Source organism: Peromyscus eremicus, chromosome 5 (assembly GCF_949786415.1).
Source record: "Peromyscus eremicus chromosome 5, PerEre_H2_v1, whole genome shotgun sequence".
NCBI classification, from domain to species: Eukaryota; Metazoa; Chordata; class Mammalia; order Rodentia; family Cricetidae; genus Peromyscus; species Peromyscus eremicus.
In genome coordinates, this window is record NC_081420.1 from 22,670,945 (window position 1) to 22,695,619 (window position 24,675).

At 44.7% G+C, this 24,675-nt stretch overlaps 1 protein-coding gene across 4 annotated transcripts in view; it reads left to right on the forward strand.

Moving 5' to 3' along the window:
• Mak (male germ cell associated kinase) overlaps positions 1-24,675 on the forward strand; it is a 49,846-nt gene that overhangs the window by 24,329 nt on the left and 842 nt on the right. For 2 of the 4 annotated variants that reach the window (XM_059263133.1, XM_059263132.1), the window contains exons 8-13: positions 216-383; positions 3,171-3,482; positions 6,733-6,905; positions 9,024-9,169; positions 16,012-16,143; positions 20,369-20,491. In XM_059263133.1, coding sequence (XP_059119116.1) covers positions 216-383; positions 3,171-3,482; positions 6,733-6,905; positions 9,024-9,169; positions 16,012-16,143; positions 20,369-20,491 — 1,054 coding nt within the window. The remainder of the gene's footprint in view (positions 1-215; positions 384-3,170; positions 3,483-6,732; positions 6,906-9,023; positions 9,170-16,011; positions 16,144-20,368; positions 20,492-24,675) is intronic. The other 2 variants (XM_059263134.1, XM_059263135.1) reach the window with 2 other exon arrangements.

Genomic DNA, 24,675 nt, shown 5'->3' on the forward strand with positions numbered 1-24,675 from the left:
TTTGATATTTGGAAATCTGTAGATGTACTCTTTCATTTTTACCCCCTCTCAGTTCCATGTTCTTTTCATAAGGTGTAGAGTCTGGTATTTTATTTACACATTTATTTATCTGACTCAGAGTTGAAGTTTCCCCACATGAACGGTTTCTATGTCACTCCTGTGTTTTTATATTAATTACAAAAATCAATTTTCTCTTTGCATATATCCTTAAACAGAGTGATTGGCCAGAAGGATACCAGCTTGCCTCCTCCATGAATTTCCGCTTTCCTCAGTGCATTCCTATAAACCTGAAAACTCTCATTCCCAATGCCAGTACCGAGGCTATTCAGCTTATGACAGAAATGTTGAGCTGGGATCCAAAGAAACGACCAACTGCAAGCCAGGTGAGGAGTTCCCGGGGACAGCTTCTTAACTAGTGAGGGTTTTTAAAAAGTATTTGTTTCAAAAAAAAAAAGTATTTGTTTCATGTGTATGTGTATATGTGTGTGCCTCAGTATATGGATGTGCACCACGTATGTACAGGAACCCACAGAGGCCAGAAGAGAGCATTGGATCCCCTGGAACTGGGGCTGTAAATGGTTATGAGCCACCATGTAGGGGCTTGTAGCAGGCTTTTCCTTGGGCCACCAACCAGCTCCCAAATCATGACATGGAAACGAAACTTATTATTAGTTCTGAATGTTTGGCCTTATCTTATGCTTGTCTCACTAGCTCTTATAACTTATTTTAACTGTTTCTCTTCATCTACATTTTGCCTCGGGGCTTTTTACCCTTCATTCTGTATGTCCTACTTCTCCTGCTTCTTCCATGTCTGGCTTGCTGGCCCTGAGTGTCTCCCTCTTTCTCCCTTGTTTTCTTTCTCTTCCTCTTCCTCTTCCTCTCCCTCTCTCTCCTTCTCTCTCCTTCTCTTTCCCTCTCTCTCCCTCTCTCTCTCTCTCTCCCTCTCTCCTAGATTCCTCCTCCTACTTATTCCCTCTGTCTGCCAGCCCCACCAATCCCTCTACTGCCTATTGGTCATTCAGCTTTTTATTAGACCAATAAGGTGCCTTAGGCAGGCAATGTAAAACAGCAACACACCTTTACATAATTTAAACAAATGCAGCATAAACAAATGCAACACACCTTTACATAGTTAAAGTGATATTCTGAAACATAAACAAATGCAACACACTTTTACATAGTTAAAGTAATATTATATTCCACAACAGGGGCTGGGAACCCAACCCATGTCTTCTACAAAAGCAGTAAGTGCTTTTAACCACTAAGCCATCTCTCCATCCTCTAAATTTGTGAAGTTTTGCAATTTTAGATTTGCAATTTTACAAAGGCATCGATTCTTGACCCATGTTTTACCAAGATCAATAATCACTGAAACCCAAGACACCCACTATATGCAACAAAGCAATAGTGAGCCATGGGAAATTTGGAGAGTATTGCAAATGGAGCCACAGCATGATGGTGTCATGTGGTCCCAATGAGCGAGAAAGGAGGCCAGCACTAATGATAAGTCTGGTGTGACCTTTGAGTCAGGCAGATTCCTGTTCTCAGCAGCACACAGTGGACTTCTTTGGTTGAGGGGCAGGATTCTTGTTCACGGTGTGTATCAAGAAACGAGACGTGGCCGAGTGGTGGTGGCATGTACCTTTAATCCTTGCACTCAGGAGGCAGAGGCAGGTGAATCTCTGTGAGTTCAAGGCCAGCCTGGTCTACAGAGGGAGTTCCAGGACAGGCTCCAAAAGCTACACAGAGAAACCCTGTCTCGAAAAACCAAAAAAAAAAAAAAAAAGAGACTGCAGTATTGGGGTTTAGCTTTTGACTCCCACAAGAGGGTAGCATTGTGGCACTTTGTGCCACAAATCTCATCATCTTTAAAATGTCATCCCTTTATTTGCCAAAGGCTTAACAACAACCAAAAAAAAAAGAAAGAAAGAAAGATGATTAATTTTATTATATTCTTTAAATTTAGCATAAATTTCATGTGAAAATTACCCCTCCCTCATTAAAAAAAAATGAACTTAATGTGTTTCCTAAAGACTAGCTACAACAACCAAAGAGCAAGAGTAATCCAGGCGTATCTGAGCACAGACAGGTAATCAGAGTGGTGGCTGGAGTGTGGTTGCCCCGTGCTATAGAATGTTGTTCTAAGGTGTGTTACTTCTGTTTATGTTGCATTTGTTTAACTCCGTGAAGCTGTGTTACTGTGCCTGTGCAAAACACTGATGGTCTAATAAAGAGCTGAACAGCCAATACAAAGGCAGGAGAAAGGATAGGTGGGGCTGGCAGGCAGAGAGAATATACAGAAGGAGAAAACTGGGAGGATAGAAGAAGGAGCCGGAGAAGGAGGAGGACTCCAGGGGCCAGCCACCCAGCTACACAGCCAGTCACGGAGTAAGAGTAAGATTTACAGAAGTAAGAGAACGGGAAAAGCACAGAGGCAAAAGGTAGACGGGATAATTTAAAGCTACGGAAAGCTGGCAAGAAACAAGAAGCTAAGGCTGGGCATTCATAATTAAGAATAAGCCTCTGTGTGTGAATTTATTTGGGAGCTGGGTGGCAGGCCCCCAAAGAGCAAAACCCTCCAAGAACAGCCCTGTGAGATAATCACCACAGCAATGGTCCTGGCATAGGAAGAAATCACTAAAGATTGTGCGTATCTACTTAAAAACCAAGCCATTAAAACCAACAGAAAACAAGAAAGAGGGGCCAGCGAGATGGGTCAGCAGGTTCAGGTACTTACTGAGGTCCTGAGGTCAATCCCGAGAACCTGAATGTGGTTGTTTATAATTTGGTTAGAGAAAAATTCTCAATGTGTTCACCTTGCCTAGTTTATTTAAAAAGATGAGACAAAATCCAAGGAATGTGCACCTGTGGATTTAGCAGTGTGCTTCAGTTCTGGAAGGCACTTTCTCCTGGGAAGTTTGTCTTTTGGCTACAGGGTTCTCAGCATTGCCTAACCTTGTATCTCCTACACAGATCCTACTTACTTGGGCCTCATTAGTGCAGAGTTCATGGTTAGCATGTATAAGACCACAGGTTCAATACCCAGAACTCCCACCAAGAAAATCATTGTTAATAATGAGCAGTATGCCCTACATTAAGGATGCACATGATTTAAACTTGGAAACATTGATTAGTATGACATTTTGCATGTTATTTTCATGCTTTTCCAGGCACTGAAGCACCCATATTTTCAAGTCGGTCAGGTATTGGGCCCTTCCGCACACCATCTGGATGCAAAACAGGCTTTAAACAAGCAGCTACAGCCACTGGAACGAAAGCCATCTTTCTCTGAACGGGATCCTCAGCCTTTGCCAAACATACTTGATCAGCCTGCCGGGCAGCCCCAGCCAAAACAGGGCCACCAGCCACTGCAGACCATTCAGCCACCACAAAACACAGCAATCCAGCCACCTCCAAAGCAGCAGGGTCACCAGAAACCACCACCAGTGATGTTTCCAAGTATCGTCAAAACCATGCAAACGGTGAGTAGCCAGGAAGGATACCTTAAATGGCGTGGCCTACAGTTTGGGTAGGAAGTGGCCAAGAACCACACTTTAGATTGTTGGTGCAATTCTAACTGTGGAGTATGTGTGGCACTTGTTCTGGGTCGAAGCCCTTGATTTTCTTGGTTGAGGTTTGGCAAGAGGTAAGGTAATATTTTAAGATGACGATGAGAAGTTTCCAGAATAAAGGAATAGTATTCATATGCTGCAGGCATCTTTTAAGAATTCATAGAAGGAATTGGACACTCTAGAGCACTGATCCTAAATTTTAAGGATTTTCCCAAGGATTGCATACTGTTTTTCACTGATAATGAACACAAACAGACTGGAAGGTTTTAAAAATATATTGTTTTAATATATTTTTAAATTTTTGAGATTATAATATGATTACATTATTTTCTCCTTCCTTCCCTCCCTCCAAACCTTCTTGTATCCTTCTTAGTATCTTTTAAAATCATGGCCTCTTTTTCATTATTGGTGTGTGTGTGTGTGCGCGCGCGCGCGCGCGCGCGCGCGCGCGTGTGTGCGTGTGTGTGTGTGTGTGTGTGTGTGTGTGTGTGTGTGTGTGTGTGTGTGTTCCCAAATATATAAATACAGCCTGTGCAGTCTGTACCTGTATGTTTGTTTTCAGGGCTGACTATTGGCATTGGACTTCTTCCCACACAGATCTTTCCAAACACTGTGTCTAGTTCCTGGTCCACCCCTTACTCTCACCATCTTTAAATGAGCCCTCCCATCCCCCACTAATACCAAACCCCTCCTAACACACTGCTAATTTCTGTTTCTAGTGTTGTTGTATAGCATTTCCCCCTTCTACTGGAGTGTAAGCTCTGTGACATCAGAAATATGTCTGATTTGTTTACCAACATAACTCCAGAATTTAGAAGGTTCCAACCTTCCAAAACCGAAGGGTCACTCAGGCCACGGAGCGCTGCATTTCCTTTGCCCCCTTCAGAAGGCCATCGGATGCTGGTGCACACTGAGAGGAAAGAAAAGGAAGTTCGTATTTATTAAGCAGTTTCTAAGAACTGTGCACGGTGTTCAGCCCCTGGGCTTATTCACCAAGTTAAAGTGCCTAATAAGTAGCCCTTCATCATTATATAGCTAACATATTCCAGAACTGGGATGGAATGTTCTATCCATGAGAATTTCTGAGTCTGTTTTGCTACTAAATGTTTCTGCAGATCACATATTCTGTACTTCAACTTGCATATTCCATCTCTAGGGTTCAAGAGTTTAAAATTTCAGTTACCTCCCAAACTTGCTATTCTTGAATACTGATTTTCTCTCCTGGGTTTAACAGTCCTGACATCTGTGGGTTTATTTAGTTGTCTCTTTCTTCTCCTGTATCTGCATGACGAACAGAAAAGCAGGATGCTCTTGGGCAGCAGCTAGAACCTTCTAGGTAGGCATAGATCTGCTGATCACTGGTTAAATTATCAAACAACATACTGATCCACATTCACTGGCCTCTGATTGTTCCATGGTTGAGGGGATTGTGATAACCCATGACACCAGTTTGACCAGTGCTCCCATGTACTCCCCACCACATCAGATGGAGTCACAGCTCTGTGAAAAATGGTGGCTTGTATGATCCACCAATTTCCTAGAATTTTTGCCCTCATTCTGTAACAAAGTATTGATGGATGGATTGCAAAATTTCACTTTCTCTTTTAAAGGCATTACTTATATCTGCCCCCTTCCAGTCTCTCCAGATGTGCAGGATCACTCTGTATTTCCTGACATGGCTCGGCAGAATCGGCATTCTGCTCACGCTAAAAGGCAGTCCAGCTGAGGACGGTTGAAGCTCAGCTGTGTTGATTCTGTGCATCCAGAGCTTTGGATCTTTTAGCCCTGTTTGTTTTGGAAAGTGTTCCTCCTGGCTAAGTAAATGATGGTGCAGAGGTTGGCAGGCATCATTTCCTGCCATCCCATCCAGATGTCACCAGCTCCGTGCACTTCTGAGCCCTTCTTCCAGCATCCCCCTGCCCACGGCGCAGCCAGCCTTCCTTCCCTGCTCCGTTCCTTATTTTGAACTGTGTGTGTGTTTTTCCGTCACATGCCTCAGACCACTTTCTGATCAGTTTATAGGAAGCAGCTCACTGTCTGTCCTGGGCCACAACTTCTCCCTCATTCCTTGTTCCTGCTAGCAGGAACACTATTCAAAGACAATTAGACATAAATTTTAAATTTTTAATATATGTATTTATTTCTTGGGGAGGGGCACTCGTGGCGTTTCCAGGGCAACCTGCAGAAATCTGTTCATTCTTTCCATCCTGCAGTCCCTGGAATGGAACTCGGGTTGTCAGGATTTTCAACAAGTGACTTTACATTCCAGGTCACCCCAGCTGAAAGACACAGGGACTTGACAACCACAGTCTACTCCATAAGGCTATTTCCACTTAAGGAGAAGGGCAGGAAGGCTCCCAGCCAAGTCTCAGTTTTTTAGAGTCTGTCTATGAGAGGTCAACCCAGAACCTCAGACCTCTGGTACCCAGTGATGGTTGGTTTGAATTGTCAGTGTGACACACTCTAGAGTCATCTGGGGTGAGAGTCTCCATTGAGGGACTGCCTCGATCAGGTTGGCCTGCGAGTATGTCTGTGGGGAATAATCTTGATTATGTTCATTGATGTGGGAAGAGCCAGCCTGAAACTGGGTGGTACTATTCCTTAGAGTCCTGTACTGTATTGAAACAGAGGAAGCAAGCCGAGCAGCCTGTAGGTGGACATGTATTTATTCTCTTTCTGCTCCTGACTGAATGCAGCTAGCTGCTTCAGGTGCCTGCTGCCCTTTTCCTCTATTTGGGGGGTGGTGGGGGTGTGGTACTAGGTAGCTGGGTTGGATCTGGGCCGTTGTGTATGCTACAAGTATGTTCTACCACTGCCTCTTTACAGTACCTTGTCTACATTTACATATGCTTGGATACACAAGTAGTAACCATCCCCTACAGTTATCAACTGTATTCAGTATAATAGCATGTGAACATATTTGTTGTCAATGAACAGAAAGCATCACTGGGGGCCTGGAGCATCTAGGTTTTCGTAAGTACATTCTGTGACATCCACACGATGACAGTCACCGTGGATGCATTTCTCAGAACCTGTCCTTTCATTAAGTGACACCTAATTGCGAAGGGAAGAGGAGTTGGGAATTGAGACCCTTGCTGTCTAATGGCTTGTGTGAGTCTTAGATAATCTAGGACTTTAGCGGCTGACTCTTTCACCACAGAAGCCAGTCAACACACTGGGCCATAAAGGAGCCCGGAGACGCTGGGGCCAGACTGTCTTCAAGTCCGGGGACAGCTGTGACGACTTTGAGGACTGCGACTTCGGAGCCTCCCATTCCAAGAAGCCGAGCATAGGTGCCTTCAAGGAAAAGAAGAAGAAAGAGTCTCCATTTCGGTAAGAGTGTACGTTTTCCGGGGAAATGTATCTTGCCACACATCACCTTTATTTCACCATGCATCAACCTTATTTCACCCATTAAATATGACAACAAAGAATTAATACTTTCTTCTACAAACCCCAGAAATCTTAATTCATACATCCAGAAAGGAATGTGAGAATCTTGACTTTTCACAGTAATGAATTATCGGTGTGTTCATGTGTGTGTAGGGCAAAGTTCTTATTCAGCTTTTATATTGCTCTGCGGGTTTTTTTTTTTCATTTCGTTTTGTTTTTGAGACAGAGTCTAGCTATGCTGCCCAGGCCAGGTCTCACACTTGTAGACTGGAGTAGTCCCCCACCCTGTCTCCTGAGTACCTCAGACCACAGGTACAAGCTAGCCACACCCAGCTCACTCCAGGGAATTGTGAATGTCTTTATTCCCACCTGAAGTTCACATTTCTGTGTACAGAATGCAGAACACCACATACACGATTTTCTGATGATGTTAAGGGTTATTTATTAGATTGCTTCTTGTTAAAACATTGGAAAATCATTTCTGAACCTTTCCCGGAAGTTCAGCAGGTCCTTGTTGTCAGGAGTTAGGTTGTCCTTCCTGCATTACTCGGCTCTGATTAGGGAAGGGCTAAATTTTGTTGAACATTTTGGGAACATACTTTCATTTTCGTTTCTCCCTGGAACAAAAACAAAGAAGGGCAGCCATGTCACCAGTCAGAGGAACGCTGGCATTGCGTAGCGCAGACATCTTCTCTTTGCAGTTTGTATACCTCTGATGACACATAAAAACCCTGTCAAGGGCACACACGGGTGCGTCATTCCTCTGAAGACACATAAAGACTGTCAAGGGAGCACATGTGTGGACCACTCTAGCTCCTAATCTAGACTCATACATTTCCTTCCCTACGGCACTTGAACTTGGGAAGAACCCCATTCAGTCCCATTAGACAGGAGCCATACTACTCGGCCACTGTGGGTTTTGTGTGGTCCTCGGATAGAATCTGAGGTGCTAAACAAAGGCAGAATGAGGAGGTCGGCATAGGCCGCTCCAGAGGCTCTGCTGGAGCTCTGTGTGCATCCTTCTTCTAAGGAGAAAACCGCTGGACATTTCACTGGCTGACGCCTGTAGTCCCAGCTGCTCTGGAGTCTGAGGAAGAAAGATACAAAGGTTCAAGGCCAGCCTGGATTATACAGTTGATACTTGGTCTCAAAAAATAAACAACCCAACAACAAAAAAGCCCACCCCATAAAAACAGGTCAAAACAATAACAACAACAACAACAAAACCAAACCAAAACAGGCTTGATGACACATACCTGTTATTCCAGCACTTGGCACCAGTGACAAGGGCATCTGGGATCAGAACTTCAAGGCCACTTACCTACATAGTGAGTTTAAAAAGCCACATTTTAAAATAACAACACACACACACACACACACACACACACACACACACAGAGCAAGCCTCCATGTAGCACACACTGTAATTCCAGCTACCATAGAGGATAAAAACCACAAGTTCAGAGCTAACCTGGGCAACTTAGGGACATCTGGTCTCCAAATGAGAAAGGGGTTGGAGTGTAGTTCAATGTAGAGTGTTTGCCTTGTATGTACGAGAGCCTAGTTCAGTCCCCTGGGAGAGGTGGGTGGAGGATAAAGCATGGGGAGAACTTCCGGAAGTAGTAAAACTACAGGGGAATAAGAGGGCAAGAAGCCAGATATGGTGACCCATCCCAATCAAACAGTGCTGCTGTGTCTAGAGCTCCTCTAGAATGGGCGGCCAGTGTCCTGCCCAAAACAACCTGCCTAGATAGAAATGACTTTAGTGGCGGGTAGAGGTGGCCGTGGCTGCCGTGTGGTCTTCTAACATTATGACTGAAGCAATTCCAGAAGAGTTCAACTAGATTACATACCCATAAACTGCTATAGAGGTTCTACCGCATCCTGTCCAGTCAGAAATGGGCTCTGTGCTGGCAGAGATATGGAGGGAGTTGGCATTCAGCAATCCCGACAGCAGACGGCCTCGTGCTTTGCATCAACTCATTTGAGTCACTGAAGGAGATGGGGGAGAACTACTGGTTTTCACACTCTGACTGGTGCTTTGTGTTGACTTTCAAGGTTTCCAGAGTCGGGACCGCCAGACTCCACCCACAAGGGGGAAAACAGGAGTTTACATGCGGCTGTTTCCTTAAAGTCCGATACAGACTTGTCAACTGCTTCAACAGCTAAGCAGTACTATTTGAAACAATCAAGATACCTTCCAGGTAAGTAGAGAAAATTTACCACTTAATAGTTAACCACTTAATCCAGCACTCAGAGGTGCTGGAGGATTAGGAGGATTAGGGATTCCAGGCCAGCCCGAGCTATCTGATACCCTGGTTCAAAACAACAAAAATGTTTAATGTTAGTCAGAGTCTTGATAGGGTAAAGTGCCTTGGTATCTCTGGAAGGGGGCACCAGAGAAGGAGAAGCAGAGTCCCAGGACTCCTGGGAAGCTATGCCTCTTGCCATGAGCTTCTTGTGTCTGTGACTAAAGGAAGTAAGTCTGTTCAAAAATACAGAGCCGAGAGCTGGGAAATAGCTCAGTGGCAGTACACTCGCCTAACATGCACAGGCCCAGCTTCTACCCCAGCACCATCAGAGAAAAAAAGAAAAAGAAAATGCAGAACACCAAACGATTCGCCTGCTTCCCCAAAGCCTCTCTAAACAATGCTGTCCATTTATTTAGTACGTGTTCAATTTTATTAAAGTAATTAGACACCCTCATCACAAGTTTTTACAAAACATAAATTTAAAAAAATATTGTGTCCTAAACAACATGCTGTATGTGTTTACAAGCTGCTTCTGGCTGCTGGGAAGAACAGGCTAGAGGCTCTAGTAGATGAAGAGACAGTCAAGATGGTATTGCATGTGTCCACAGCAGAGGCAGCAGAGGTGGAAGTGGGTATGATGCAGATGTGGTGGTGAACAATGGGCTTTGCTGATAGGTAAGCCTGGGTGAAGATATGGAACAGCAGGAAAGAGTAGGTTTACATGTGGGAGGAAGTGGTCCCTTGTGGATGGTAGAAACTGATGATTCAGGAGAGGACGGGATGAGTAGGGGGTTGCAGTCCTTCAGGAAGTGCGAGGAATCAAGAGCAAGCATTCAGGTATCCCAGAACAGATTTAGGGGGACTACTCCCTGTTGAGGAAAATACAAAGTAAGGAGGTGCTGTCACATGCCAATAACCCCAGCATTTGGGAGGCAGAGGCAGGTGGGTGCCTGGTCTACAGGGTGAGTTCCAGGACAGCCAGGGCTACAGTACAGTGAAACCCTCAAAAAACCAAAAGGAAGAAAAATAATGTAAGGGACATTTCTATGAAGTTTAGTGGTCTCTGATGGTAGGAATGACCTACCGTAAGTCACTGGCAAAGGATTAGGAGCTCAAAGCACCCCTATTTTCATGTTCCACTTCCCAATATGGCTTTTAGGAATATAGGTCAAGCTGTCCGATATGTCCTATCACTTCCTTTTTGTGAAGAAAGACCTAACAGATTCCACAAGTTACTTCAAATGGGAAGTATAGCTGTAAATGAGACCTGAGAATTGGACTCAATGACAAAAGGTTGTTTATAACTGAACTTGAGCCTGGAACAGGCTGGAGTGTCCTGAGATCTTCCCTCAGGCTGGATGAGACTGGGTTAAGTTCAGGCATTTGAACAACCATTTATGATTATCTGGTCTGAACCAGCAACTCTGAATTAGCAGACAAGGAACAGGAGAGAAGGCCATTGTTGGTGCCTGTGTTGACTCATAGTTTTTGTTTGTTTGGTTTTTCGAGACAGGGTTTCTCTGTGTAACGGCCCTGGCTGTCCTGGAACTCACTCTGTACACCAGGCCGGCCTCGAACTCAGAGATCCACCTGCCTCTGCCTCCTGAGTGCTAGGATTAAAGGCATGCGCCACTTTGCCCAACTTCCATAATTATTTTTATAATTGAATATCTTTATAACTAAAAAAGAATAATACATTGAGGGCCTACTTTTTAACCCTAAAGCCAAGTACATGAAAAGTCTTAGATCAGTGGTACTCAAACCTGTGGGTCTCGACCCCTTTGGGGTTACATATCAGATCTTTACATTATGATTCATAACTGTAGCAAAATTAGTTATGAAGTAGGAGTGAAATAATTTTATGGTTGGGGTCACCACAACATGAGGAACTGTATTAAAGGGTCGCAGCATTAGGAAGATTGAGAACCACTGCCTTAGATCAACCCTCAGGATTATAGGAGTCAGTTGGACCCTATGGTTGCGAGAAAGCCTGACCTCATCCTAGGACTGATGGATCTGTAGCACTGGCCTTCAGGAAAGAGATGCCAGTGTTGTAGGTGTGACCTGCTACCGACCAGCGTGTGCACTTGGAGTGAGGCCTTGAGGGCCGGTGTGTACTGCTCATAATGGGACCGAAGTCGCCTGACCTCTCACCCTGTAAGCCTTAGACACTTAATTACTGAAAGATGGCTGTAGATAGAGTATGTAGCAAAAACACTAACACTTCTCAGTCTCAGTGGTGCCCCCTGGTGTCACCCTAAAGCTAAGACTCGCTCCAGGAGCCAGTGTCACCACTGCTGGACACTGGAAGGATTCATTCCGTAGCACCTTTGAAATCCTGTTCCGTGGAACCGTCTCTCTCCCCCTCATCACTCTCCATCGTCCCTCGAGCCTGTTAAGTCTGTGCGCTTTGACATTCCTGGGTTAGCCCCCCTGATCCAGTTTAACGTGTGGCCACAGAGCCCGCTCCCCGCTCCGCTCTGCACCACTCTGCCCCGGCCGCCTCTGCACTGTGCATCTCTTAGCCCTCTCCCTGGATAGACAGATCCTTAGCTGACCCTGATGCCCCACCCAGGAGCACACCCCTAAACCTGATTGTGGTCATGGCTTAGCTGAAAATTGCTTTTCTTACTTTTTCTCACTGATTTTTAGAGTGTGCATGTGTGCACACACAGGGCAGAGGATGACTTGTGAGTTCTCTCCTTCCACCACGAGGACCACCCAGGTCAACTTCAGCTCTCTCAGCTAACACAAGAAGCACCCTTACCTGCTGAGCCATCTTGCTGGCCCAGAACTGCTTTTTTGAAAAGGAAGACTTGGTTGCTTCAGTTATTGGCCTTCTTGAGACCATATTTTTCTAAGCAATTTGACACTCCTAATCATCCAGTGAATAATAGTGTCGCCCTCCATATTAGACTGTAAGAGCCCAAGAGCAGAAACTGGTCTGTCATGCTCAGTACTTTTCTCCTGTCCACTGCTAGGCACACAGTAGGTGCTCTGCCAGTATTTCCTAACAGACTTCTTAAACTATCCTCGAGGCAAGAAATCGTTATGTAGTGATGTATTGTATCATTAGCACATCGAACTGTATTTCTGCCTCTTCCTAGTTGGTCCATAGATGTCCAGTCAAGGCTCATCCACTCACAATTTGCAATTCTAGCCTGTATCTGTTTCCAATAAAATCAGAATATTTGTCTTAAAAACTTGAATTAAAACAGTTATCTTCAGGTTGGAAAGATGGCTCGGTGGTTAAGAGCACTGGCTGTTCTTCCAGAGGACCTGGGTTCAATTCCCAGCACCTACATGGCAGCTTACAACTACCTGTAACTCTACCTCCAGGAGATCTGACACCCTCACACAGACATGCATGCAGGCAAAAAAAAAAAAAACAAACCAAAACCAAAACCAGTTATCGTCAATAGTGGATGTATTCACTTTAAGGAAAGTACCTGCCTGGGGCTAGTGAAGTCAAAGAGGAGAACCTAAAACCACCACCTTCTTAAACCAGCATGATGTCTAATGACACTCTACATATTTGCCTTTATACCCACAGATAAGTGTAGTCCTCACCCCTCATCAACGAAACCTCTTTGCAACAAACAGAGACCACTACAGAAAACCACAACCAATCAGAATGCAGAGCTGTGGAGCCCAGTCCCACTGGACACATCTGCTACACAACTCCCACACCTAAAGCTCGGAGAACAGTGTGTAGGAGGGGTGGGAAGATTGTGAGAGCCAGGGGACCAGGGAGTCTGCTGGGAGACTGTGTCTCCTAGGAATGTCAGAAGCTACACCCAGAAAGTCTCACCAACATGACTGCCTAACCGTGAGCTGAAGGACAATAGACATACCTGAAAGGGGGGGGGGCAGGGAGACCCTGAGGCCGCAACCAAAGAACCACAGGCAACTAAGGGATGCGGAGAGTGGGAGAAATCGTCTTCTCCAGGGAAAAGCACACCAAACGGTTATGCAATACCAAATGGTCAGCCCTGAAAACATACAAATCACATTATACAGACTGAGCGGATATATTTAAGAACACACAGACACACACAGACACACACAGACACACACTCACACACACACACACACACACACACTCACACACACACGTACATAAATGCATGTAACAGTGAAAAAAGAGACCTTGAATTTGAAAGAATACAAGAGGGAATATTGGAGGATTTGGAGAGAGGAAAGGGGGAAATGATGTAATTATATTAGCAAAAAATAAAAGGAAATGTAAAAAAAAGTTTTTTTTTTTCCTGAAATCTAGAGTAAAATTCTACATGGTTCAAGATATCCTACAGGCTGTAAAATACAGTTTAACTAGAGTGCCATTTTTTTTTGTTCAAATGATTTTAATTATTGGAATGCACAAAAATTTATATAAGTAGAAAGGTTGTCTTTCTTTGTTTGTTTTGGTTTTGGGTTTTTTGTTTTTGTTTTTGTTTTGTTTTTGTTTTTCAAGACAGGGTTTCTCTGTGTAACAGCCCTGGCTGTCCTGGAACTCGATCTGTAGACCAGGCTGGCCTCGAACTCACAGAGATCTGCCTGCCTCTGCCTCCTGAATTCTGGGTTAAAGGCATGTGCCACTATGCTCACTTTTATAAATAGAAAGTTTTCAGACCAAAAATGTACCCATTTAAGATTATTGCCATGGCTGCATTAACAAAAGAGTTTGAATATTCATAAGCCATTCTTTATTGAACAACATTTATGAACACTGTGTTCACTGAAAGAGATTTCTAATCTCCCCCACTCACATTTCCTTGTGTGAGTATGTGTGGTGTATGTCCATGCTTGTGCAGGTGCATGTACCTATGTATGCACATGTGGAGGGCCGAGGTCAACTTCGGGTTTCTTCTCTCACGACCTTACTCTTGGAGGTACTGAACCTGAGCTCACAGGTTATCTAGACTGGCTAGCTAGCAAGGCTCTGGAACCTTCCTAAACCCACCTTTTAGTGCTAGGATTACAAGTGCGCACCACTGCAACTGGCTTTTTACCTTGGTGCTGGGGACCCAAATCCAGGTCCTCAAGCTTGTACAGAGAGTGTTTACCCACTAAGCCACCTCCCCAGGACCACACTTCCTTTTGAGTAAACTTTTTTTTTTTTTTTGAGACAGGGTTTCTCCGTGTAGTCCTGGCTGTCTTGGAACTCATTCTGTAGCCCAGGCTGGCCTCAAAGTCACAGAGACCAGCCTGCCTCTGCCTCCTGAGTGCTGGGATTAAAGGCGTGCACCACCACGCCTGGCTGAGTAAACTTTTTTTTTTTTTTTTTTTTTTTTTTTTTTTTTTGGTTTTTCGAGACAGGGTTTCTCTGTGTAGCTTTGCGCCTTTCCTGGAACTCGCTTTGGAGACCAGGCTGGCCTCGAACTCACAGAGATCCGCCTGGCTCTGCCTCCCGAGTGCTGGGATTAAAGGCGTGCGCCACCACCGCCCGGCCCTGGCTGAGTAAACTTTTTAATAAAAAAAAAAATGTATTTTATTGCACCTTCCTTTTCAATCTCAATTTTTTTAGTTTGTATAAAAATATGACATTTCATGTATGTCCAAGGCTGGCCTTGCTCAGACTTGCTCCTTCCTGACCTTTCCTTGCTCCTGACTCCTCCTGTCAGCCCTGTCCTCCCCTTTCACCTACTGCATCTTCTTCCTCAGGTAACTGCCCATCGAAGCTCCATTTGTAAGTGTTCTGTCAGAAGCTGGATCCACAGGGGTTAGTCCTATAAGAAAGGGAAGCTATTTATTCAACTAGTGCTTCCTCCAAGAACCAATCACGTGCTCTTCAAGCTCCGTAATTCTGGTTTCAGAAGAAACACTAATTTATGTCTCATCCACAGGAAGTCTTCCTAAGGAAGTCAGGATGTGAGCAGGGAAGTTCTGCCTACCAGGGAACAGTTCTAACTCCTTCAGTGATGACATCAGCATTAGCTAGGAAGGGCTTGTAACCCACAGGCTTAGACCCTGTAAAGTGTCCACATTCCAGTTCAGCTGAGTAATAATCATTCAAAAGCAAACAGACTCAGGATGTGCTCAGACCTTTTAGAAACACGTTGGAAAGACTCCCTTTGACCAATAGCACAAAGCCCAAGACGGAACTGACATTTCAGACTTCAGAAAAACATAATAAAAACCATCCTTCACAGCTGATTGGTAGTGGTGCACACCTTTAATCTCAGCACCCGGGAGGCAGAGGAAGGCAGATCTCTGTGAGTTTGAGGCCAGCCTGGTCTACAGAATGAGTTTCAGGACAGCCAGGGCTACACAGAGAAATCCTGTCTCAAAAAACCAAAAAACAAAAACCATCCTCTTCCCAAGTGCATCTTCAACACCCTTTCAACCCCAGGAGATGAGCTGTAGGTATTTGCTATATCCTGTAGTAAGAACTTCTTGGGTTTCCCTAAGTCCCAGAACACATCTTTCTTCCCTGTTATGCCAGCTGTTTACCAAGGGTCTGGCCCAATATGCATTTGAAGCAAGTAAGAGATATCATGGTTTTGCAGGAAAATGTTCCTCCTTTTTTTTATGAGGTATCTCACAGGAGTGTCAAGTGTTTATTGCTATGTATATTGCAGGTGGTGAAGTATATGCTGTCAGTATTCTAGGTTTGTGCTCAGGGCTCAGGACCGTGATAGAGTTCACTAAAGGGAGCAAACATTGGCTATGCTTTAACCTATATTTATCCCTAGCCTCCCATCCCCAGGATGTCTAGACTGTGTTTAAACCTATCTTCCTTTGAGTTCACATTCACGCTCTAACCTTGAAAATGACTGCTTTGTTCTTTTTAGGTGTGAACCCCAAGAATGTATCTTTGGTAGCCAGTGGCAAGGATATAAACTCACACGCTTGGAACAATCAACTGTTTCCTAAGTCATTGGGATCCATGGGAGCAGATCTTGCTTTCAAGAGGAATAATGCAGGTAATAGATACATGCAACCTATCAATGTTGGATGTTTGGTTGTAAATATACCACGGGCATTGTTGTCCAGTGGAGATTTGTGTGACCCTGGGGGATAACGGGGTACGCAAAATTATCCAAATCATTCTTGAACACAGACAGTTTTCAGTTTGTCAGCCCCTCATCCAGGGTCCTTCCTAAGTGGCTCCGCCTTCTTAGCAGACCATGTTAGTTCTCCCACTTCACAAATGGAGAAGACTTCTCACTGGCTAAGTTGAATAAAACTCTTCAAGGTCCCAGTCAAAGGGACAGTTGGATATGTTGAAAAAGGAGGTAACCCTCATGAATGGGGAGCTAATCCTTATGAAAGCTGGATTGCTGCTGGAAAGATCTAGAGTTTGAGGCCATCCTGGGCTACACAGAGAACACATTACCTTCCCCTCCAAAGTCAAGGGGTTTCTAGTCTTTAGCATTTAGAAAATTAAAAAAGGACATCATTGAACTGTTTGCTGACAAGGAATTAGAAACCATTGTCATAAAGCACTACAAATTATGGTCCATAAATTTCCAGTGCAGAGATTCTCAGCAAAGTATTCCCATTAACAAGGTCTCCCCAGGCTTCTGTCTGTAAAAGTGAAAATCAAGACAAGAGAAGAGAGCTAGGGTTGAGCTTCACCTGCTCTAACAAACACTCACTTCCTGGAACACAGACAACTTGAAAGAGCACACCTCATTAAACTGTGCTCCCAACAATATTTACCTTCCATGCCTAGTAATCAAAATGTATAATATTTATCTTTTTTATTAGTTATATGCAATGAATCATTATAATTTAACAATATAGAAAATGTATTTACTACGGTTACAGAAATCTACATTTTTTTTCTAACATACACAGTTTTTGAGTGATGGGTTTATACTTTTAGGCTGAAAGTTCTATTTGGATAAATCTGGAAGCTAAAGTATGATTTAGGGGTAAGGGATGAATGTGAAATTTTCACCCATGAAAAGGTGCTAGCTCATGTGCTTTTCCATCAGTGTTGATGGACTTTTACTCGTTATGACATTTAGATTTCATTTAAAAGAGAGATAAAATTGGTTTTACAATGTCCATGATGATGATGAAAAATTTTAGATATCAACTGAAAAGTGTTGAAGTGTTGAGTTTTTTAAAATGTGAATAGTATGGGTGGCTTAGTTAGGGTTTCTATTGCTGTGAAGAGACACCATGACCATGGCAACTCTTATAAAGCAAAAACATTTCATTGTGGTGGCTTACGTCTTCAGAAGTTCAGTCCATTATCATCAGGGTGGTGAGCATGGCGGTGTGCAAACAGACATGGTGCTGGTTACATCTTGATATGCAGGCAACAGGAAGTGGACTGTGACACTGGGTGTAGCTTGAGCATTGGAGACCTCAAAGTCCCCCTACACACACACAGTGACACACTTCCTCCAACAAGGCCATGCCTATTTCAACAAAGCCACATCTCCAATAGTGCAACTCCCTATGCAATTATGGAGGTCAATTACGTTCAAACCACCACAGCTGGTCAGAAAAGTTTGATGATAGTGGTCACAGCACATGAACTGTCTAGTAACACTGATGTCACATCACCACCCAGGACTTGTTCACATAAAACTCTGCTCTCACTTCAAATGAAGGAAGAGGTAGTTTATTCTTGAGCCACATAGGAGTAACCATGGCTGGGAAACAAATTCAGGTTGCCCTGGGTAACATGTTCCAACCTAAAAGTGTTACATGAGATTTCATCAATTACACAAGAAATTCATAAGTCAAGGCATTTGCCAAATACATTGATGGGAGGGCAAGTGTGTGTGTGTGTGTGTGTGTGTGTGTGTGTGTGTGTGTCTGTGTGTGTCTGTGTGTGTCTGTGTGTCTGTGTGTGTGTGTGTGTCTGTCTGTCTGTCTGTGTGGTGGCAGCTGAGGCAGGGGACAGAACTCTGCAGTAAGTCAATGACATCTTAGCTTTGGGGTTGGTAGACACCTGTGATCTGGGAAGAATACATTTTATAGGTTTTATTAAGTTCAAAGGATGTTAGGTCAGACACTGGGGGTAAGCAATAAATGGCTTTTAAACGGACTAAGAAAAGACAAAGATCATTGGCTCTGGGTTGTAACATTCTAACTCTCCACAATCTAGAGGTTCTAGTCAGTCATCCGGCATGGTAGACTCCTTGCCATAAGTGTGGTTTGGGTTTCCAGTTTGGGAGGAACTTTATAGACTTCTGACAAGTTCTGCAGACCCTCTAAGAACTCAGCTTGTCCGTTTAACAAGGCTGGGGCACCAGCCTACACCTCTTGTCATCTCAGCTATTTCCAGAGAACATTTCCAGAGGCTGTGAGTTATAGAGATCAGTTCAAATGACAGTGCCATGGATTTGAGTGTTGTAATTAACCGTCAGCAGCACCACAGGGAAGCTGTAGCGGCACCTGGAGACATTTCTCATTGTAGAGCTCTTTCTGGATCTTTCCACTAACCATCTAACCCATTTTCCCTCCTTTAACACTCCCCTGCGGCTCTTTCTCGCACCCACCTGCTTTTAGAAGAAAGCATAATTAAACCGATTGAAAAACTGTCATGCACTGAAAAGTCGCCTGAGAAGCTAGAGGACCCACAAGGTAACTTCTGGGCACTGTAAATGAGCTGACTGCTTTGAATCACCGGTTTTCGGCCTCAGGCCCAGTCCTCTCACAGGGGGCCAAGGTGACCTGCTTCAGTCAGGTCAGGGCTGGTGGGAAGAGCAGCTTTTTCGAGCCGTGCAGAGTGTCTTCCTACCTGTCAAAAGGCTCTGTGCCTGCCTTCCCAATTATGCCGTAAGTTAGTTATGGCAACTTCTGGAAATCACAAAAATCACTCTACTGAAGGTAGAGAAGAACTTCTTGTTTTGTGACTAATATTCCTAGGATTTTGAAACAAATTCTGGTGTTTCTTTTCTTACACATCCATAATCACTGTAAAGAATGGTGGATTTCGGGGTGGGGGTGACATTAGTGGTTTCCACAACAAATGCCAATGACTAGCTTCCAGCCTAAAAACTTTCCAGTCTAACATCCAACGCTGCCGCAAACACCTCACATAATAATCTAAAAGAACTTAAGAATTGATTGCCAGGCCTGTCTATTCCTAATAAAGTCTTGGCAATAAGACACCATAGTTTAGCTGCCCAGCGCATGGCTTCCAGTAGCTGCCTTGTTCCCATTGTGCTACGGTTTTATTTTCAGTTAGTTGTTTTAGCCAGTTTCTCCGTGTGCAGGACGGAAGAGATAATCTTTACTTAGTTATCATTTCATAGCTCTGCCTAGTGCTTGTGTCATCCAGTAGTTCCTGCGTTTGCCATGGTGAAGAGGAGGTGAGCAAAGGATGTGAACGTGGCTTTGAACTTCCTTCCAAGTCTTTTGAGGCTTTGGGGGACCTAGCTCAGCTTGTCTAACATACATGAAGCTGCGGGTTCAAGTCCCAGCACGTCATAAATCAGGTGTGGCGGAATACACTTGTAATCTCAGCACTCAGGAGAGTAGAAGCAGGAGGATCAGAAGTTCAAGGTCATCCTTAGGTGCACTGTATCAGGCCAGCCTTTGGAAGTAACAGGATGGATTAGTGAGTACTGGGGTAAGAAGGCTGCTCAGGGTAGGCCACTGTACTTGCATAAATGCATTAGTGTTAAAAGTTGTACAGATGGAACAGTCGCAGGACTGACAATACATCTTCTGGACGTCACTCATCTCCAAGCCAACGTCCTCATCCTGGCCTGAATATCCTCCTCTACACCTCCTCCCCCCAAACAATCTCCTCCCAGATTGCTAATGCTAATATTGCTAATGTCCAGTCACCTAGGCTACAGACACAAAGGCTCTAACCCCTCCTCCTACTCCCTTCCCGCTGCCCCCCCTCCTGACAGACACACACTCACACTCACACACACACACCATTAAGAACTGGTGTCATCCAAAGCCTAGTGTGTTCAGGGTTCAGATCCCGGCTCGGTTCTTTACCAACTGTGGGAGCTCAGGCAAGTCATTCACTACCAGAACCACAGGGGTATCAAAATAGTGCTTCTGGCCTGTTCCAGGGACCGAGTGAGAGTTTCTGTGACTGGCGTAGCATGGTGCCTAGAACACAGTAGCTCGTAAACCAGTATTTTGAAGTAAGAAGGGTAGTATTCAAAGTCACTCTACAGCACCTTAAAAACCTCCTTCTGACCCAAACCCCTGATGCATCAGCAGGAAACCTTGGAAGCTACACCACTTACAACCAGACAGGATACATGCCTTCCTTTCTCAAGAAAGAAGTGGGGTCTGCTGGCCAGAGGATCCACTTGGCACCTCTTGGGGCGACGGCTTCGGGTAAGAGTGATCTCCTGATACAGTCTGAGATTTCGTCCTGGAAGAGGCTTGCCCTTCTGAGATTATGAGGTCCATCTTCTTGAGTGAAGACATTTAAATTAGTCTCACATTATTAACACTTCAAAGTGGTTCCCTCCCACAATAGTTTGTGCCTAGGGCTTGGCCCCAGAGTAGACCCCAAGGAGCATCAGCATTGAGAAAGGAAGGCGGGTTGGGGATTAGCTCAGTAGTAGAGCGCTTGCCTAGCAAGCGCAAGGCCCTGGGTTTGGTCCTCAGCTCTGGAAAAAAAAGAGAGAGAGAGAGAAAGAGAGAAAGGAAGGCACAGAGCCCTGTGAGGAGAGAGGTAGAGAGTGAAAGAGGAGGGCTCAGAAGCGCAGCCAAGGAGCAGCTAGTGAGGCAGAGGAGCCTCAAGTGCCCAGCACTGCCCTGGGGCTATGGCGACCAGACAGCCGCAGGACACAGCAGCATCCAGCAGTGACACGAGACAGACTGTGACAAAAATACAGTTCGTACACCTAGTGATTTCAAGAGCGGTCTAGAGTGAATGGCGTGGGTACCATGCTCAGCCTTGCCTTATGACGGAGACTCCCCTTCGAGGAGGAGGAAGCTGACATCTAGTCATGTTACCCGAGGCCACAGAAGTAGTAGAGCCAGGGAAGACACACACTAGCTGATCCCCTCCTAAGAGCCACCTTACTCTAGTGAGATGTGAGAAGATGTATTCTTCAGAGCTTTCTGCCTGATGCTCATATACAGCAAAATCTTGACAAATACGGTTTACTTGTGAGTTATCCTGTGGTGCTCTCTCAGGGGTTCTGCTTAAGAGGTCGATCCGTGACATAGTTCCTCCAACCCCCGGCTTTCGTTAAAAGAAGCAATATCAGATGACAGGACGGTTGTTCCCTCCACCTCTGAGGTCATCGTTAGCTGGAGTCGGCTTGTGCTCTAACAGCACAAGGCATGAAGACCACATGCAGAGGCGTTTCCCTGAAGTAAAGGGTGAACAAGCCAGACACGGTGATATTTGTCTCAAATTCCAGTACTTGGGAGGCTGAGGCAGGAGGATCTGAAGCCTGCCTGGGCTGTGTAGTAAGAGAAAGAAGAGAGATTGGAAGTGTCGGTTCTGAGCCTCCCAGATTTGATGATGAATAACATTGTCTAAAGGATTTGAATTTAAAATAGATATCCTCAGTGAAGCATCTAAAATGAAGAGCAAAGCAGATGATCTAAAGTTTGGTTTAGGATTCCTTGTTATTCCTAAGTCCAAAATGCTCTCTCGCTGCCCGGCCAGGCCCTCACGCTGAGATGGCTGTTTAGATTTGCCCACCTTTTACAGGACAAACCACCGAGGCAGCTGGAAAGAGAGAAAGCAAGGGCAACAGGTCGCCTCGACCTGTTCTCACAGTAGGCTGCTTCCACGGCCCTCATTCGCTGTATCTGTCCTAAACAGAATGATTGTTCCAGTGTCTGTCCTTCTAAAACAATATGCACCCATGTAGGCAAGTACATTATAGACAGCAGTGGATTTTAGGAAGCCTCAGAAGTCTTAGGCCAGTTTTACAATGCGTCATTTATCATGACTAAACATCCATCTTTAATATCAAAAGCAAAACGTGATGTTTAGAAGTACTTCGCTATCTGGGTACTCACTTTAGAAACCGAGAGTGGGTCTTTTTATTTAAAAAATTAAAAATAAAAATGAAACTACCTAAGGCTTTTCTGTATCCAGTCTTGAGATTACCGTGCATATTCCTGCTTTCCCTTTTTAAGTAAATTGTTCTCATAACTCTTCATCTCTTCGTTTACTCCGCTTATCAGATTTCCCTCGAGGTGGTGATAGGAGGAGAGGCAAAAAAAAGAAGTAAACATTGCTCCCTCCCAAGTGCTGCATGCAACCCATTAGGAAAACACTGCCACCAGGTCATTACCGTATTTACTCGACTATTCCCTCCCCCTCATAGGTTCCCTCTCTGCCCTCCTTCCTCACCCTCAAGTTTTGGAAGAAAAAAAAATCAAACTAATGTCTTCATATTTTCCCATATAACCTCTCCTTTCAAAGCCCCTAGTATCTCATCATCCCCTGCCTTGACAGTAGCAAGACCAGAGGGCATGGCCTATGTATCCAGCCACCCACAGAAACCACAGGGCTGGGTGATTTTCCTGAGAAGTCTCTTTCATTCGCCCCAGATAGCGAGGGCAGCCACAGATCCAGGAAGTGATTCCATCCAAGTTGAGCTTGGGGAGTTTACTGGGGGTAACCCCCGCACCTGGACTGTTGAGAAGCCAAACCAAGCATAGGTGACAACTCACAAAAGCTGTATCTCTGGGTTTCCTGCCCGACTAGCATCCGCCCACCCCGCAACTCTTGCTTCCATGGCCTCTGGGAAGGACCTCTTTGAGCCTCCTCTCCCATTATCCCTGCACCGGCTCTGTACTCCACTCATGGCTCCGTTTGGACCTGAGGCCACCTGCGTTCGCTCACTACCTGAGATTTCCATATTCCAACAGTTACAGCTATTTCTGGAAAACGGGGTGCCTTCACGGGCCCTTCTAGATACATAGCCCTGACTTGTTAGGCAGCTTATTCACTTTGAGCCCTGTAAGAGCAGTGTGAAGTGACCTGCCAGACCACTGACAGCATGCCCCCCGAAACCCCAAACCCCATATATAGCAGCCAGGATGCCAGTCTGGCCCAGAGCTTTGCTCATGTACATGGAGGTCAACACCTGTAGACCACAGGCTCATGTGGTTTCGTCCTTCACTCTTAACATCACAGTGCAGTGTTAGAAAGGGTGGGAAACCAGGCCAGCGAATCCATCATAGCTATGGAAGGTATGAAATGGCCAGGTGCATCTCAGCATTGATGCCAAGTTTACTCTAAGAGCATCAGCAGCTGCACAGTGTGAAAAGACAGGTAAATCCAGTGGAAAGACTGGTACCCTCCCCATGCAGACTGCCTGTGAAGCCTGACTCAGCAGGAAGTGAGGAGGAACTGAAGAAGACATTCTAGTCCCCTAGATATGATTTATGCCTTGGTTTGTGGAGATCTTTAACCAGTTTCAGCTTGTTCAGATATCAAATGTTTAACAAATTTTAAATCTTTCTCAAATCATGGGCTAACATTGGACCAGCCTCTCTCACAAATCATTACACCGTCAAATATATGAATAAAATAAGCGTTGTGCTTAAAGATTTGGGCTCCTCTAAAAATTACTGAATACAGCTCAAGTTCAATTCCCATCACCCACATGGCTGTTCACAACTGCCTGTGACTCAGGTTCCACAGATTCAGACACTCACTTCTGACCTCTCTGGGCATTGCACACACATGGTACACGTACAACGTACATATATATATACAGGCAAAACAGTCATACACATAAAACAAAAACAAATCTTTTTAGAAAGATTGCTCTTTAAGGGTTTGTGTTATCACCCATGGTTTTACCATAAAAAAAAAAAAAAAAGAAGTTTGTGAGGCTGGGTTATGGTTCACTGGTAGAGCTCTTGTCTATCTAGATGCATAATATCTGGCTTCTTTTCCTAGTACTAAAAACAAAGAGAGAGAGAAAGAAAGGACGGGAGGGAGGGAAGAAGGGAGAGGGGAGAAAAAAGAAGAGAAAAGAAAAGGAGGGGCTGGAGAGATGGCTCAGAGGTTAAGAGCATTGACTGCTCTTCCAGAGGACCTGAGTTCAATTCCCAGCAACCACATGGCGGCTCACAACCATCTGTAATGAGATCTGATGCCCTCTTCTGGTATGCAGGGATACATGCAGGCAGAATACTGTATACATAATAAATAAATAATTTTTTTTTAAAAAAAAAAGGAGGAAAAGAAAAGGAAATAATAGAGCCCAGTGTGATAGCGCACACCTTTGATCCCAGGACTCAGGAGGCAGAGGCAAGCAGATCTCTGGGAGCTCTAGGACAGCCTGGTCTACACGGTGAATTCCAGGCCAGCCAGAGCTATATAGTAATACCTTTTTTAAAATATTAAGAGAAATCTAAATTCTAGACAGCACATTTTCACTCAAAAAAAATTAGACTATAGAACTTCATATGTACAGCTCCATGAAGCCTGAGTTCCACACCCTTCCAAGTATGTCTTTAGTACTGATACCATGTGTGAATGCTATTTAGGATGTAACCACAGTGTGAGATTAGTTACCACACTGAGTTCTGCT